We start from the raw sequence: 13,727 nt of genomic DNA, 5'->3' as shown, positions 1-13,727 counted from the left end.
TTTCATGCAGGGTTGCTGTTGACTACAGAAATGCGATTCATTATTTACACGATAATTTGTTGCTTTAATTTCTTATTATGATTCCTCTAGCTATAAGAAATATCTTTCTGTAACAGTTTTCTCTGTGGCCAACTCTGAGGCATCTGGTCAAAATTCATGCCCCCTCAATCTGTCCGAATAATAATGCTGCCTAGATTGTGACAGAAAGCGTTACCAGAAAACCATTTTTCTTTCTCAATCATGCAGGAGATTACTTTTCGTACCTTCATGTCACAATCATGCCTTCAATAAATTGAAATAAACCACGAAGAAGGTCTACAAGTAAAACCCTCCCATAAAACAGAATGATGTACAGAAAAGGACAACAAGAAGCAAAATCCAAGAGCAGCAGCTCACACTTTGACAAATGCATCGACAAGAACAGCTCACCCTATGCACAACGAGAGAGGAACCTAAGTCCTTCTCTTAAGGACCATAAGAAAGCCAATACTGTCCATGCCTGCAAAACATGTTTGTGGTTTTTAGCCTTCCTCCACCAGCTCCTCCGGGACATTGAAGAAAGCTATAATCAGGTTCTTCCTCGTGTAATTTTGCTTGTTCACAGCAGCTGACTAAGCAGCAGTGTTTACTGTAAATACACTTTTGGCTATAGTTTTGTTTGAACTTTATGTTTCTGTGCAGCTTAAACAGCACCTAAATTGTTCATACGTCTACATCTTCCCTAACTAAGGTGCCCTTCCAGAGTTCCAAGTATGTTTGCCAAAGGTGTGACTTTACATGCATACAAGCAGTACAGATTATCCTATATACTATACGATCAAGATAGCTACAACTTTAAAATTATTGTTTCGCATTTCATACAAAAGATAGCCTTATTTTTTTTGCTAGTCTGTGGTCTTGTGAAAACTATGTACACTTAGCTGGCTCTTATCTTCGCGGTAAGTTTTGGAATTGTTGTTCAAACATATTTATCCTTCTTTTAGCAATTCGTAAGGAACACACTTATTTTGGAACTAGACAAAGAGTAAGAGAATAAAGGCGATAGAGCAGGACTTTCAGTCTGGTCTGTTGACAGAAGAAATAACAGCAACCTTTATCCATTCTCCATTGCAGATTATACACAGGACATGTTCGTTGTTAACTTGAGAAGGTACAATTTTTGGTAATTAAGTATTGGAAGGAAAATTTTCCTTTGCTTCATCAAGAAACACTTGCAAAACATTGGGTCCATCTTCTGTAAATCATAGTAAAGCTCTAGCCCAATGGACAACCCTGAGTATTGCGAAATCAACTCAAATATGACTCTCGAATATATAAACAAAATATTAATGGAGGAGGATATTGATGAGACAGCCAGCATATACCAAGAACCTGATGCGCTTCAGGCCACGGAGAAGCCCTTCTATGACATTCTTGGACAGACATATCCATCTTCAGCAAAGGAGACTGATGAATGGCGATAGTCAAGTAGATTGTCCCAATGATAGTATCAACAATTATCGTGAAGGGGCATGCAGTGGTAGCTTCATCAATCATTTTCTAGGGTCATGGGGTATGCATCTGACAGCGAATGATCGTACTTCTCAAACTGACCACTTGTCTTTGCAATTTACAAAAGGTGATGAACAAGCAAATAAGTTTGTCGCCATTATTGAGAAGTTGGCAGTTGATCTGGATAGCAGTGAGCTCGCTGTCTCCAAACAAATGACAGATGCAATAGTTACACAAAAGGGCAAGCATGTAAACAAAATAAGGAGTCATCCACATATGAATTTGGAGCTGTTGGACGCGAGGAACAGTAAGCATTTGGCAATTTCAGGTAGTGAAAAAAAATCAGGGATGAAACTTTTGACAGTGTTCTGCTCTGCAAGGGGTAAATCTATTGTGATGTAGCCCACCTTAGAGAAATGAAGGTAAAAGAAGCACATGACAGTTCACAGAATGCTCAAGGCAAAGAATATGGCCAACGGCAAGTGAAGTCACGAGCTAAGAAGCAACAAGTGGAGGCGATTGATCTCAGAGCTCTTCTCATCCAATGTGCAGAAGCGATAGCATCTAACAAGCAACCATTCGACAGAGAGCTACTGACGAAGATAAGGAATCACTCTTCACCATATGGAGATGGTTCTCAGAGGCTGGCAAATTATTTTGTGGATGCTCTTGAGGCACGCATAGCTGGAACCGGAAGTCAAATATATCAGAAGTTGATGGCAAAACGAACAAACACCTCAGATATGCTCAAGGCCTACCGCCTTTTCATTGCAGCATGCCCTTTCACTAATGTAGCATACTACTACTCCAATCAAACCATTGTTGATGAATTGGTGGGGCAACCAACGGTGCATATCATCGACTTTGGCATCACATTCGGCTTTCAGTGGCCATCACTAATCCAGCGCTTTGCAAATCGAGAAGGTGGCCCCCCAAACCTTCGTATCACAAGTATAGATGTACCTGAGCCAGGTTTTCGCCCTTGTAAAAAGATTGAGGAGACAGGAAAGCGGTTGGCTGAGTACGCAGAAATATTCAATGTACCCTTTCAGTATCAAGGTGTTGCCTCACGATGGGAAAACATCTGCATCAAGGACCTCAACATTGACAAGGATGAGGTGCTCATAATCAACTGCTTGCACAAAATGAAAAATCTCAGTGATGAGACAGAAGACATAGATAGCGCAAGGGATAGGGTACTGCGTACCATAAAAAGGATGAACCCAGATATTCTTATAATTGGTGTCGCGAATGGGCTGTACAATTCCCCATTCTTTCTACCAAGATTCAGAGAGGTTTTGTTTTATTACTCTTCACTGTTTGACATGATAAATTCAACTGTTGCACGGAGTCATGAGGCAAGGATACTGATAGAGAGGGATCTCTTTGGAGCAGATGTGTTCAACGTTGTAGCATGTGAAGGTGCAGAGAGGATCGTGAAGCCGGAGAGTTACAAACAGTGGCAAGTGAGAATCCTCAATGCTGGGTTCAAGCAACTTCCTGTTAATCAAACCATTCTGAAGGGTTTAATAGAGAGAAAGAAGGAGCTTTATCATGAAGACTTTGTCGTCGATGAAGATGGTGGCTGGTTGTTGCAGGGATGGAAAGGAAGGATAATGCATGCACTGTCTTCATGGAAACCTAAAGAATCATATAATAACCAGTAGGATCGAAGTTGATCTTTGTTTGCAAGTCAATTACACTATAGTGCTGCGAGGAACTTAAGGTAATTTCAAAGCTCCGACCTAGCTACGCAATCTTCACCAGAAAAGGCTCAAAGTACCTCAAAATGCTTCTTCCGTTGGACGAGTCGATATTGAAATGATGAAATAAGATGCTCCTTTCGATTAAGTAGTGGCAAGTTAAATGCCTCAAGGTCAAGGATTTGAGCAGCTTCCTGTAAATCCAGTCATCTTCATTTTAATATGAGATGTGAAGAAAGGGGTTTCTTATTAAGTTTTTTCTGCTGATGAAGAGTGAAGACAGCAGTTGGCTGCTACGAGGATGAAAAGGGAGTGTAATTTATATATCCAAATGGAAGCCTAATGAATCATACGCTTATTAATAGGATTCAGACAGTTCTTCGTATATGCATGCTTGAAGGTGCTTATGGTTTGCACATAATGAATCTGGAAGTTGCTTCTTTTGCCGAGTGAACATTGGAGGTTATCTCAGAAGGGATGACACGGGGATACTACTGTTGGCACTCTCATCTTTTAAAACTTGTGTCTCTGATACAAACAAATCTGGAAAAGAGTAGCTCCAAATACTTCTTCCCCCCTACCATTTTGATGTTCTTAGCAAACTGTTCCAGAAATCTGGTCTGAGTTAATCTGCCAATTTTTCAGTGAATAGGCTCTCAGTTACTGTTAGGTCCTACTGGATATGAAATTGGCGGACATGATATTTATTAAAGCAAAAATTTCTAAAAAGGTAGTTATTGCATTGGCTACCTCTCAATATTGATGGCATGAAAGCTCAGAGTTTAAATATCATCTCTGGTTAGAAGATGGAGTTAGTATTGGAAAGGCCGTGATTTTCATCACATTTCTTTATGCCTTACGCAGCTCTGGATGCTAACCTTTGTAACCTGGCTTTTCCACATAACTGAAAAGTGGAAGGAAGATAGATCATGGTCCACTAGATTTGATTATTCATGATTTTGCCAGGAGCTTTTTTTCACTGTACAAGCTAACAAAATCCTAACAACTCAAGGCCACAGCTAGATTGCATAGATACAGAATGTGTCAAAATGAACATGCAGATATAGAAGAGAAAAAAAAATGTAAATACCAGGGAAGGACACAAAGAGACAAAAGATGCAAGCAATCAATAGCAGGAATTTCACATAAAAAAGAATCAGTAGCTGGAATGGTGTAGTTCAATTTGATCACACAGATGTGATAAACACTTATACAATGTTTATCTTGATTTAACTTATAATTTATCATTTCCCAAGCTATAATAAACACTTGGTATGACATATTTCTATATCGTCATATTCTGAGGCATCTGGGCAAGACTTAAAAAACAAATAGCCCAGTCTGGCTCAATAACAATGTTGCTAGTTTGTGACAGAACATGTACCAAGAAGACATTTGGAAAACTGTCTGTTAGCTTCACGTCACAATCATATTTTTAATAAATCAGAAAGCCAAGAAGATGCTTACAAGAAATGAAACCCGTCCATAACAGAAACATGTTGAGAACAAAATGACAAGAAGCAAAGTCCAAGAGCAGCACTAAACAATTTTCTGAATTGCATCAACAAGAAAGCTCATCCCCAGCACAAGAAGAAACCTCAGCCCCTTTCATAAGGACCAGATGACAACCAATACTCTCTATGCCTGTAAAGCATTCATGGGTTTTGACCTTCCTCCACCATCTCCTTGGGCTAAGAGTCATTGAAGAAATCTTACCAGATGCTTCCTCAGGTAATTTTGTGCTATTCACAGCAATTGACTAAGCAGAAGTGTTCTTTATAATTGTGTTGGGCATCTTCTGTTTGAACTTTATGTTCCTAGGCAACCAAAATTTCATATCATAATTATGGATACATCAACATTTTTCTCAGCAGAAGGATACATCGACATTTTTCTCAGCAGAAGGCTCTTCCAGTGTTCCCAGCCTATCTTTGCCAAAGTTATGCCTTCACAAGCCAAGTAAGCAATTTATATCATCTTCAACATCAAGTGGATCCAGGTCGCTACAATTTTTACAAGAATATTCTGCATTTCATGCAAAAGATGAAGTTTTTTTTGCTGGTTAGTTGTCTGCCTGTGAACTTTGGGATTACTTCTGGGATTGTTACTCCAGAGGAATATATATTTTTTAATCAAGTTACTATGGGGCACAAATAAAAAAAACTCAACCAACTTAGGAGGAATTAGGTGGCACTGTAAATAAAAGAAATAGGGACCCAAGTTTGAGTCCAAGAAGACTCAAACTATGGTAACAATGTTTTAAGCTAGCTAATGAGTGAGCAGGACTTTCACTGTTATGTTAACAAAAGAACTCGCAGCATGCTGACCACCTTTATCCTTTTTCCACAGCAGCTACTACACAGGACACGTAGTTGTCAACTTCAAAAGTACATTTTTTGGCGGAAGGCAAATCCCTCTTCGCATGGGAAAGAAACACTTGTGAAAGGCAGGTGGACCTTTTGTCGATCATAAACTTTAAAGAAAAGCTAGATCTAGTGGACATAGAGTGCAATGGAAAGTCCTGAGTACTGTGAGATAAACTCAAATATGACACTTGACTACATAAACCGACTATTAATGGAGAACACTGATGAGAAGGCCAGCATATACCAACAACATGATGCACTTCAGGCCACGGAGAAGCCCTTTTATGACATTCTTGGACAGGCATATCCATCATCACCTAAGGAGACAATGATCCGTACAAATAGTCATATAGATTGTCTCCAAGATAGTAGCAACAGTTATACTGAATGGGCAGGCAGTGGTAGCTTTGCCAGTGACATTCTTGGGCCACAGGGTATGCAACTTGTAGCCAATGATTGGGCTTCTGAACGTGATCGTTTGTCTTCACAATTTCAGAGAGGTGCTGAGGAAGCGAATAAGCTTGTTCCCAGTATTGAGAAGTTGCTGGTTGATCTGGATAGTAATGTCCTTTCTGGTTACAATCAAATGATTGGGGCAGCAACTGGACAAAAAATCAAGCATGCAAGCAAAATACAGAATCATCCTCACGCAGACTTGGAGTTGTTGGAAGCGAGGAACGGTAAGCATTTGGCCATCTCAGCTAGTGAAACAATTCGGGATGAAACATTTGATAGTGTTCTGCTCTGTGATTGGGAGGTTCATAGTGATGCTGCCTACCTTAGAGAAATGAAGGTGAAAGAAGCAAGCAACAGTCAGCAGAATGTTCAAAGCAAAGAATATGGCCAAGGGCAAGTGAAGTCGCGAGGTAAGAAGAAAGAACAGTGGATTGACCTCAGGGCTTTTCTCATCCAGTGTGCACAAGCAATAGCTGTTAACAACCTTCCATTTGCTGGTGAGCTACTGAAGAAGATAAGGCAACATGCTTCACCGTATGGAGATAGTTCTCAGAGGCTGGCGCATTACTTTGCGAATGGTCTTGAGGCTCGGCTGGCTGGGACAGGGTTCAAAATGTATCAGAAACTGATGGAGAAACGAACAAGGGCCATAGACATGTTAAAGGCCTACCGCCTTTTCGTTGCAGCATGCCCTTTTGCCAGGGTAGCATACTACTTCTCCAACCAAACAATTGCTGATGTATTGAACAGACAACCAAAGGTGCATATCATTGATTTTGGCATCACAATTGGCTTTCAGTGGCCATCACTAATCAAGCGCTTCGCAAAGCGAGAGGGTGGCCCCCCAAAGCTTCGTATCACGGGCATAGGCGTACCCCATCCAGGTTTTCGCCCCAGTGCAATGATTGACGCAACAGGAAAACGGTTGGCTGAGTATGCAGAAATGTTCCATGTACCTTTTCAGTATCAAGGTATAGCCTCGAGATGGGAAAATATCTGCACTGAGGATCTAAACATTGATAAGGATGAGGTGCTCATAGTCAACTGTATGTACCAAACAAAATATCTTGGTGATGAGACAGAAGACATAGATAGTGCAAGGGATAGAGTACTGCGTATCATGAAAAAGATTAATCCAGAGGTTTTCATTCTTGGCATCATAAATGGATCCTACAACTCCCCCTTCTTTCTTCCACGATTCAGAGAGGTGTTGTTCCATTACTCTTCACTGTTTGACATGTACAACACAATTGTAGCTCAGAATGATGAGGCGAGGATATTAATAGAGAGGGATCTCCTTGGGACGGATGTTCTTAATGTTGTAGCATGCGAAGGTGCAGAAAGGATTGAGAGGCCAGAGACTTACAAACAGTGGCAAGCGAGAAGTCTCAAGGCTGGGTTCAAGCAACTTCCTGTTAATCAAGCAATCCTGAAGAGATCGATAGATGAAAAGAAGAAGAACTATCATGATGATTTTGTCATCAACGAAGATAATGGTTGGCTTCTACAGGGATGGAAAGGGAGGATAATGTATGCAGTGTCCTCATGGAAACCAAAAGAACAGTATAGTAATAAGTAAGATCCAAGTTGATCTTTATGTACGAGTCAGCTACACTTGAAATGACTTTGTGAGGTACTTTAGACAACCTTTAGCAGATGTTTTGAGTACCGCAAATTATTACTTATATTGTTGAATATTAGAAACAAACTTAGATGAAGACTCTTTGGCTTTTCCTTATCCTGTAGGTACTCATTTGAACTACACACCATGCTACACAAGGTGTTATATGAGATTTATGAAGGACGTGATGGGTATATCCGAAATAACTGATATAGCAACTACAAGAACTCATTTCTCTTTTGAACATTTTGGATGACTGAGCAATCTGTAGTTGCTTTGCTTGTGTTTGATATGAAATTAGCAGATCATTTTTTTTATAATGCAGTATTTGTACAGCACTTATAGGTTGTGAAACTGCTGTACTTTATCTATCTTGGTTGGAGACATGAAAGTTGGCACATTTGCAGTAGAAAATGTTGATATTAAACAACAATGCCTTAAATGGCAAATGACAAATAATTTTATTTTTTCTCTGTTATTTAAATAACTATACAGAATGGCTTGCCTTAGCATATAACACAATTCATCTGCTAAATAGTCTAGGTCGGAGAAGAAATAAAAGCTTATAAGACTGGCTGTATTATGGATTAAATACTGGCTGGCTGACTTGAGTTGTACAGAAACATCATAACCCTGGCGGTCCCTCCCAAGAAAAAAAATCCAACCCACCCACAAGAAACACATACAACAAATCAGTGTTTTAAAAAACGTTTTTAAACGTCGTTTAATCTTGATTAAATGCTGAACGGTGGCCAAGCGTTGCGTTTAATCACAGTGTCGTTTAATCACAACACACGTTTAATCATGTTCAATCTACGTTTAATCACAAAAAACTCTAAACCATAGGCAAGCGTTCGCCTACCGTCTAGCGTTTTTTAAAACCTTGCAACAAATAGGCCCATACTATAAAATCTTAGAAAAGGTGATGCTCTTAAAATCCAAGGGGCAAAGTATACTGCACAAATATTTTCTAGGAGACTAATAAGTTGGTGTATAAATTTTACACACTGGCAAATGAATTAACTCAAAAGTCAAAACTAGGCCAAGTAACCTAAGAACTTCATCGGAATTTGTCCTCTAGAGCACAAAACTCCGAAATGATAAAAGTTCATGCATCCATATAACCATAAATTGACTAGCTAACAGAAATTTCATTAAAATTATATGCAGAATCCTCTTGTCTATGACAGGAAACAAATCCAAACATGGCTAAATAAAGAAAAGAACACTACATGGAACGAAGGTTATATTTTAGGGACATCGTAAACAGAAAACTAACCTTACTCAATACAAATTTATATTGCGCTATAAAAAGTTGCCCTCATTTCTTGGCGAGAACAATCTTATCTTCTTAGAAAAGACTATTAACTTGTGCAAAAAGGGCCCTAAAGTCCGTAGTTGGCGTCCCTTCGCCTTCAGGTTTTGATACCAGATCAAATGCCTTAAACTTTGCCTCTTCAAATAGCAAGGCCTGGCATGGAAAAGCCACAGATTGATCAGACAATAGAGTTAGCAGTTAGCACTTACGATAAGAGCTCCATGGGGAGTGATATCAACACAAGCAATGCATTATATAGGTAGTAACTAGTAACTGCAGCAAGCTGCAGCTTCACATTTGGTATTGGAGAAAAGCATTGATCTACAAGCATGTGTCTTTTGTTGTACAAAGCTAACCTGTAGGCAAACTTCTGCAACATCTGCCCTGGCAATAGTTCTTGTTTCTGTTTTCAGGATCTCATCATCCTTCCCAACAATCAACTCTCGCAAGCCACCATCTTTGTCTTGTAAACCTCCAGCCCTGCAAGGAAAAATGACAGGTTTATATTATCAACACGGACATATAGCCTTATATCCTTAACAACTCTGTATGATACACAACCTTATAATTGTATATGGAAGACCAGAGTCTGCCAGGTACTGTTCTGCCTTGCGCTTCCACACCTACAAGTTCCGTAGAAAATTAGTTGGAAGTTTTCAAACAGTGCAGTAATGCAGATGATATTCCCATGCACAAGATACAGGACACACAAAGGTAGAGCAGAAGATAAAAGAAGAAAAGCCACGGATATGCTATGTACCAGTATATTCCCATTTCCTAACTTGTTTAATGGGTGATTGATGTCTGTTCCGCCCATCGATCCAACCAAAACTATGTGATTTACACCAATGCTCTTGGCTGCATGAATATTAGGGGGGAAAAAGAGGAGTTGAGAGACACAAAGAACAATTATGTTCACCAACAGTCATTTTAAAATCACTATGCAAACGATTAGCATAAAAAGAGAGGTGGCATGCCAACTGAAAATTTAAAGAACGTGTATGCGAGATGAGGGGAAACATTTACCAGCATCTATTTGATTTTTTTGGCCAATCCAATCCACCTTCAAACAGTGACAAACAATGCAACCCGTTCACTTCAAAGAGATTCACAAGTTGGCGAGGCTAACGCGAGCGAGATATAAATGATTTCCATTTTGTGGGGAGACACAAATGATTTCAGTCACCTGCTCAGGAGAACTCCATTCTTCGAAGTAAAACTCGGGGCGCCCTCCTTTGCTAGGATCAAACCCCGGCTTCATCTTGGGCACCGCGCTGGTGAGGATGATGAGCGCGTCGACGCCCTCGATCGCAGAAGCGATGCTCTCGGGATCTCTTATGTCGCCGATGAACACGTCGCCACCACCTCCGATTTTGCCTTTGCTCTCTTGGGTCCTGACCAGCCCTCGCCCCACAAACTGGCCCGCCCTCTCCTTCAGCTTCTTGTACACAACCTGGCCTAAATCATCGGGGAGGGAATGCAGTCGGGGAGATGAATCAGGGTACGAGTACAGAAACACAAGAATGGATTTTATCCCAAGAAACCGCGTGCCACATTACAAATTCAAATGGCAATGTGCAGTGTCCGATTCTAGTTTAGTACATGGCAATCCAAAGGGAACGCCATAGGAGTGGGGAATTGGAGGAACAGCTACCTGTTCGGCCCCCGGCGCCGGTGACGAGCACGGTGGGCGGCGACCCACCGCCGGCCGCGGCCGCCGCCGAGACTGCCAGGCCGGCCCTCCTGGGCCCCCGCCTCGCAGAGATAACGTGGCAAGGGGGCCGAAGAGGTGCGCCCATGAACGGAGAAGGTACCCGCACGCACGCCGCCGTGGCCATGGTTCTCCGGCCGGCGAGAGTGGGCAGCAAAGCAAACAGGCGGTCAGCTTCGTCTAGTGCGGCTCCTTATCGCTTTCGTCCCGCTCGTGACGGGGGTGGATGACCGTGTAGGCTTCTTGGGCCGCATTTTCTCGTGGGCCGGGCCGATGATGTGACAGGATGGGCAGCAAAACAAAACGGTGATGTGACGCCCCGCCGCCTTCAATTTTTTTTATTTGTACTCACAACATACAGTTATCATATACTCACACCTATGAACAATTTTTATGTATTAATTTAAATTTAAATCTGCTCGTTTAATCTCTTTTAGACTGTGGCTGTGACTGTAGCTGCAGCTGCAGCAAGTAACATCCACAGTAAATTTTATAGTCTGCTCGCTTCAGCTAATTTGCGGCTGCAGCAGCTAGCAAGCAAAAATTACTGTAGCTATTGCTGGTGGCCGCCGCAGCCGCAGCCAAAAATAAGCACAAGCGAGCACACCCTTAATTGTTGGCTGCTGCAAGGCTATAGCTGCAGACAGCACTACCAAGCACCCTCCTTGTTTTAGTTTTCGAATCTAATGATCTACTGTCACGGCCTCGTTCCGGAACAGAAAGGGCGCCGGCGTTGTTGGCTTGCGCGCTTGTGTGGCCCGGCTGTTGAGTTCAGTTACTAGTCCAGGGCAGATACGGCCAACCCATGATCTGCACTCACACCCAGCACCCGTCACGCGATGCAACTTCTTTTTTTTTCTTGGTTTTTATACTCTCTTATCTATAAAAGGCCACACACCCCTCTCGGTCTAGCTGATCAAGTGAGCTAGCTAGTGAGTAGTGACGCGCCGTGCCACTGCAAGGTGGGTCCCCCTGCTCGATCGTCGGTCGATGCTCGCGTCCGCCGCTCGGCACTCGCGCGCGACACTGAATTCGATCGATCTCCTCCCGTCTGCAGATGGAAGCGTGCGAGGGGAGGGGGAAGGCGGCGAGCAGCAAGCGGCAGCTGATGGCGAGGAGCAGCAGCAGCAGCAGCACCACCACCCGGAGGAGGTGGTCGTCCTCGTCGGCGGACCTGGACACCGAGGGCGGTGCCGCCGCCGCCGCCGCCGCGATGCTCAGCAGGAGCTACTCCACCACGGCGGCGGCCATGGCGCCCGCCGACGCCGGCGGCGCCGAGGGGGAACAGCAGCAGCAGCAGCAGCAGCATAGGAGGCGGCGCGGGGCCGGCGCGCGGCTGTCCCGCAAGATCAAGGAGCAGCGGGCGCGCTTCTACATCCTGCGCCGCTGCGTCTCCATGCTCGTCTGCTGGCACGACGACGCCGACTACTAGCAGCTAGCAGCTAGCAGCCAGCTCCGTCGTCCGCCGAATCTATCCAACCGCCAGCTAGCCGGCCGTCGTTCTGCATGCATGCATGCAGCCGCCGAATGGTCATCGCCATCATTTATCAATCTCCATATGTGTACTCCGGCGTTCCGGCCGCCGGCGGCCATGGCGTCTGCTTTGATCGTCTGCCCGGAGACGGAGATGGAGTGTGTTCGATCCGATCCCTCCCTTTGTTTACCAAGTTTGGGACGATGAGACTGAAGTTCGATCGATCGCGTACGTCTTCCATTGATCTGAATATATATTTTCGTGTTCGATGATTCGCACTTAAGAATGCACATGCATGTGGTGCTCAAGTGCTGATCGCCGATCATGCATGCGATCGACAGGGCATGTATAGTTGTTGTTGTTGCTGTTGCTGTCTCTCTCATCAGAATTCCGCCACAAGAACTCAACTGACCTCGGATAGTCGGATCCGCAGGAAAAAGGAACTAACGGAAACTTCAGCGCCTTTATTTCTCCTTGGTTTCATGCTTTTTTATTTGGATGCAAATGCATGCATCACTGAACTAGCTGCGGATGAATGGAAAGCAGCTGGCTTTGCTTTGCTAGCCTACGTCGGTCCGGCATGCATGTACAACGGGCAGCAACTGATGATGATCCGATCCATCGGCAGTGACACTAGCGTGACAGCTTGCTTTGCTTGGTAAGATAAGCACAAAACTAGTAACTGCATGCAGTTGTCACTGCTGCGTCAAGTGCGTGATGGATCAGCTGGCTCTGCACTCGCAATTGTGCGTACACTACAACGTGTCATGCAGGGCACAACGAGGAGGGTGAGACGATCGATCTAGGGTTGTGTAATCTTTGGGATCATTTTCTGCATATGGCGGCACCGGCCAGATCATCAGATCTTGATGACGGACAGTGAAAAAAATAAAATAAAAGCGATCGATCATTTTCACTATAGGACGACACAACTGAATGTTTTCAGTCGCTGAATTTTTCTTAAAATAATATCAGCTTCTACATGCTGGACGTCATGATGATCAGCTCCAGTTCTTAATAAGAACTTAATACTCCCTCCGTTTCAGAAATTTGAGACGTTTTAGTTTTATCCTTAATGAAGCTTCTCTAGCTTTGGCCCAAATTTGTAATGGGTTTTATTAGCTTCATGATGCATATACGACTAATTAAAGAGGGTAATGAAAAAAAAAGATACAATTTTGCAAACCCACAGCACGTATTATATGGTTAGCTTGCGTATACCGCGACTAAAAGGGGAAACAGAAAAAAGACGAACCTAAATTCCATTTTAGCAATACGGAAATGGTAATGCGCAAATCAGTTTTGCCTGTATTAAAAAAATATTTAAATATGGTATGTATGAGATAAAAAACCGATTTGTGCATGCAGTCGTACGGTGGCGTTGATGCATCGTTGATCCCGAATGACAAAAGGAGTGGAATATAATGGGTAAGCTCGATGAGACAAAAATGGGGAGGAGCTGGCCCCTACTTGCATTGCCCGCGTGCATGTCGTTGCTGCTTTCTCACTGGATTGGAGACCCCACGTGATTTTTTGGCGACCCTGATCTGGGTTAGCACTAGACGACACTAGATAGCTAGGCCACGA

At 43.1% G+C, this 13,727-nt stretch overlaps 3 protein-coding genes across 5 annotated transcripts; 2 read left to right on the top strand and 1 right to left on the bottom strand.

Annotated features, from left to right (window-relative positions):
• The first annotated feature begins 250 nt into the window (after positions 1-250).
• On the top strand, positions 251-3,943 carry LOC120697198 (scarecrow-like protein 9). Its single transcript, XM_039980349.1, has 3 exons — positions 251-572; positions 682-765; positions 1,114-3,943. Exon 3 carries the CDS (start codon positions 1,908-1,910, stop codon positions 3,156-3,158), a length of 1,251 nt encoding a protein of 416 aa, XP_039836283.1. The 5' UTR covers positions 251-572; positions 682-765; positions 1,114-1,907; the 3' UTR covers positions 3,159-3,943.
• A 144-nt stretch (positions 3,944-4,087) lies between these two features.
• LOC120697197 (scarecrow-like protein 9) lies at positions 4,088-8,103 on the top strand. Its single transcript, XM_039980348.1, has 4 exons — positions 4,088-4,925; positions 5,069-5,153; positions 5,544-7,649; positions 7,763-8,103. The coding sequence occupies exon 3, from the start codon at positions 5,706-5,708 to the stop codon at positions 7,593-7,595; it is 1,890 nt and encodes a 629-aa protein (XP_039836282.1). The 5' UTR covers positions 4,088-4,925; positions 5,069-5,153; positions 5,544-5,705; the 3' UTR covers positions 7,596-7,649; positions 7,763-8,103.
• LOC120697200 (uncharacterized protein At5g02240-like) lies at positions 7,123-10,859 on the bottom strand. 3 transcript variants are annotated; one of them, XR_005684384.1, is made up of 8 exons: positions 10,610-10,859; positions 10,142-10,413; positions 9,982-10,018; positions 9,716-9,813; positions 9,517-9,578; positions 9,312-9,435; positions 8,917-9,108; positions 7,123-7,445 (listed from the first exon to the last, which is right to left on the bottom strand). XR_005684384.1 is itself a non-coding variant. In XM_039980350.1 (7 exons), exons 1-7 carry the CDS (start codon positions 10,791-10,793, stop codon positions 8,989-8,991), a joined length of 897 nt encoding a protein of 298 aa, XP_039836284.1. In that variant the 5' UTR covers positions 10,794-10,859; the 3' UTR covers positions 8,769-8,988. The 3 variants fall into 3 exon arrangements, 1 of the variants encoding a protein (XP_039836284.1); XR_005684383.1 differs by having other exon boundaries at positions 7,123-7,428; XM_039980350.1 differs by lacking the exon at positions 7,123-7,445 and having other exon boundaries at positions 8,769-9,108.
• Positions 10,860-13,727: the final 2,868 nt, after the last annotated feature.

Source organism: Panicum virgatum, chromosome 3K, assembly GCF_016808335.1.
Source record: "Panicum virgatum strain AP13 chromosome 3K, P.virgatum_v5, whole genome shotgun sequence".
NCBI lineage: Eukaryota > Viridiplantae > Streptophyta > Magnoliopsida > Poales > Poaceae > Panicum > Panicum virgatum.
Note: the sequence above shows the minus strand (reverse complement) of the source record. Positions and strands in the feature narration are given on the sequence as shown.

What these genes read in the sequence shown, in the direction of transcription:
- LOC120697197 (XM_039980348.1), top strand. Translation starts at nt 5,706, where the DNA reads ATGGAAAGTCCTGAGTACTGTGAGATAAACTCAAATATGACACTTGAC.
- LOC120697200 (XM_039980350.1), bottom strand. Translation starts at nt 10,793, where the DNA reads ATGGCCACGGCGGCGTGCGTGCGGGTACCTTCTCCGTTCATGGGCGCA. An exon ending in AATGGAGTTCTCCTGAGCAG is followed by an intron (nt 10,019 to 10,141) that starts GTGACTGAAATC and finishes CACTGTTTGAAG; the next exon opens with GTGGATTGGATTGGCCAAAA. An exon ending in AAAAAATCAAATAGATGCTG is followed by an intron (nt 9,814 to 9,981) that starts GTAAATGTTTCC and finishes ATATTCATGCAG; the next exon opens with CCAAGAGCATTGGTGTAAAT.
- LOC120697198 (XM_039980349.1), top strand. Translation starts at nt 1,908, where the DNA reads ATGAAGGTAAAAGAAGCACATGACAGTTCACAGAATGCTCAAGGCAAA.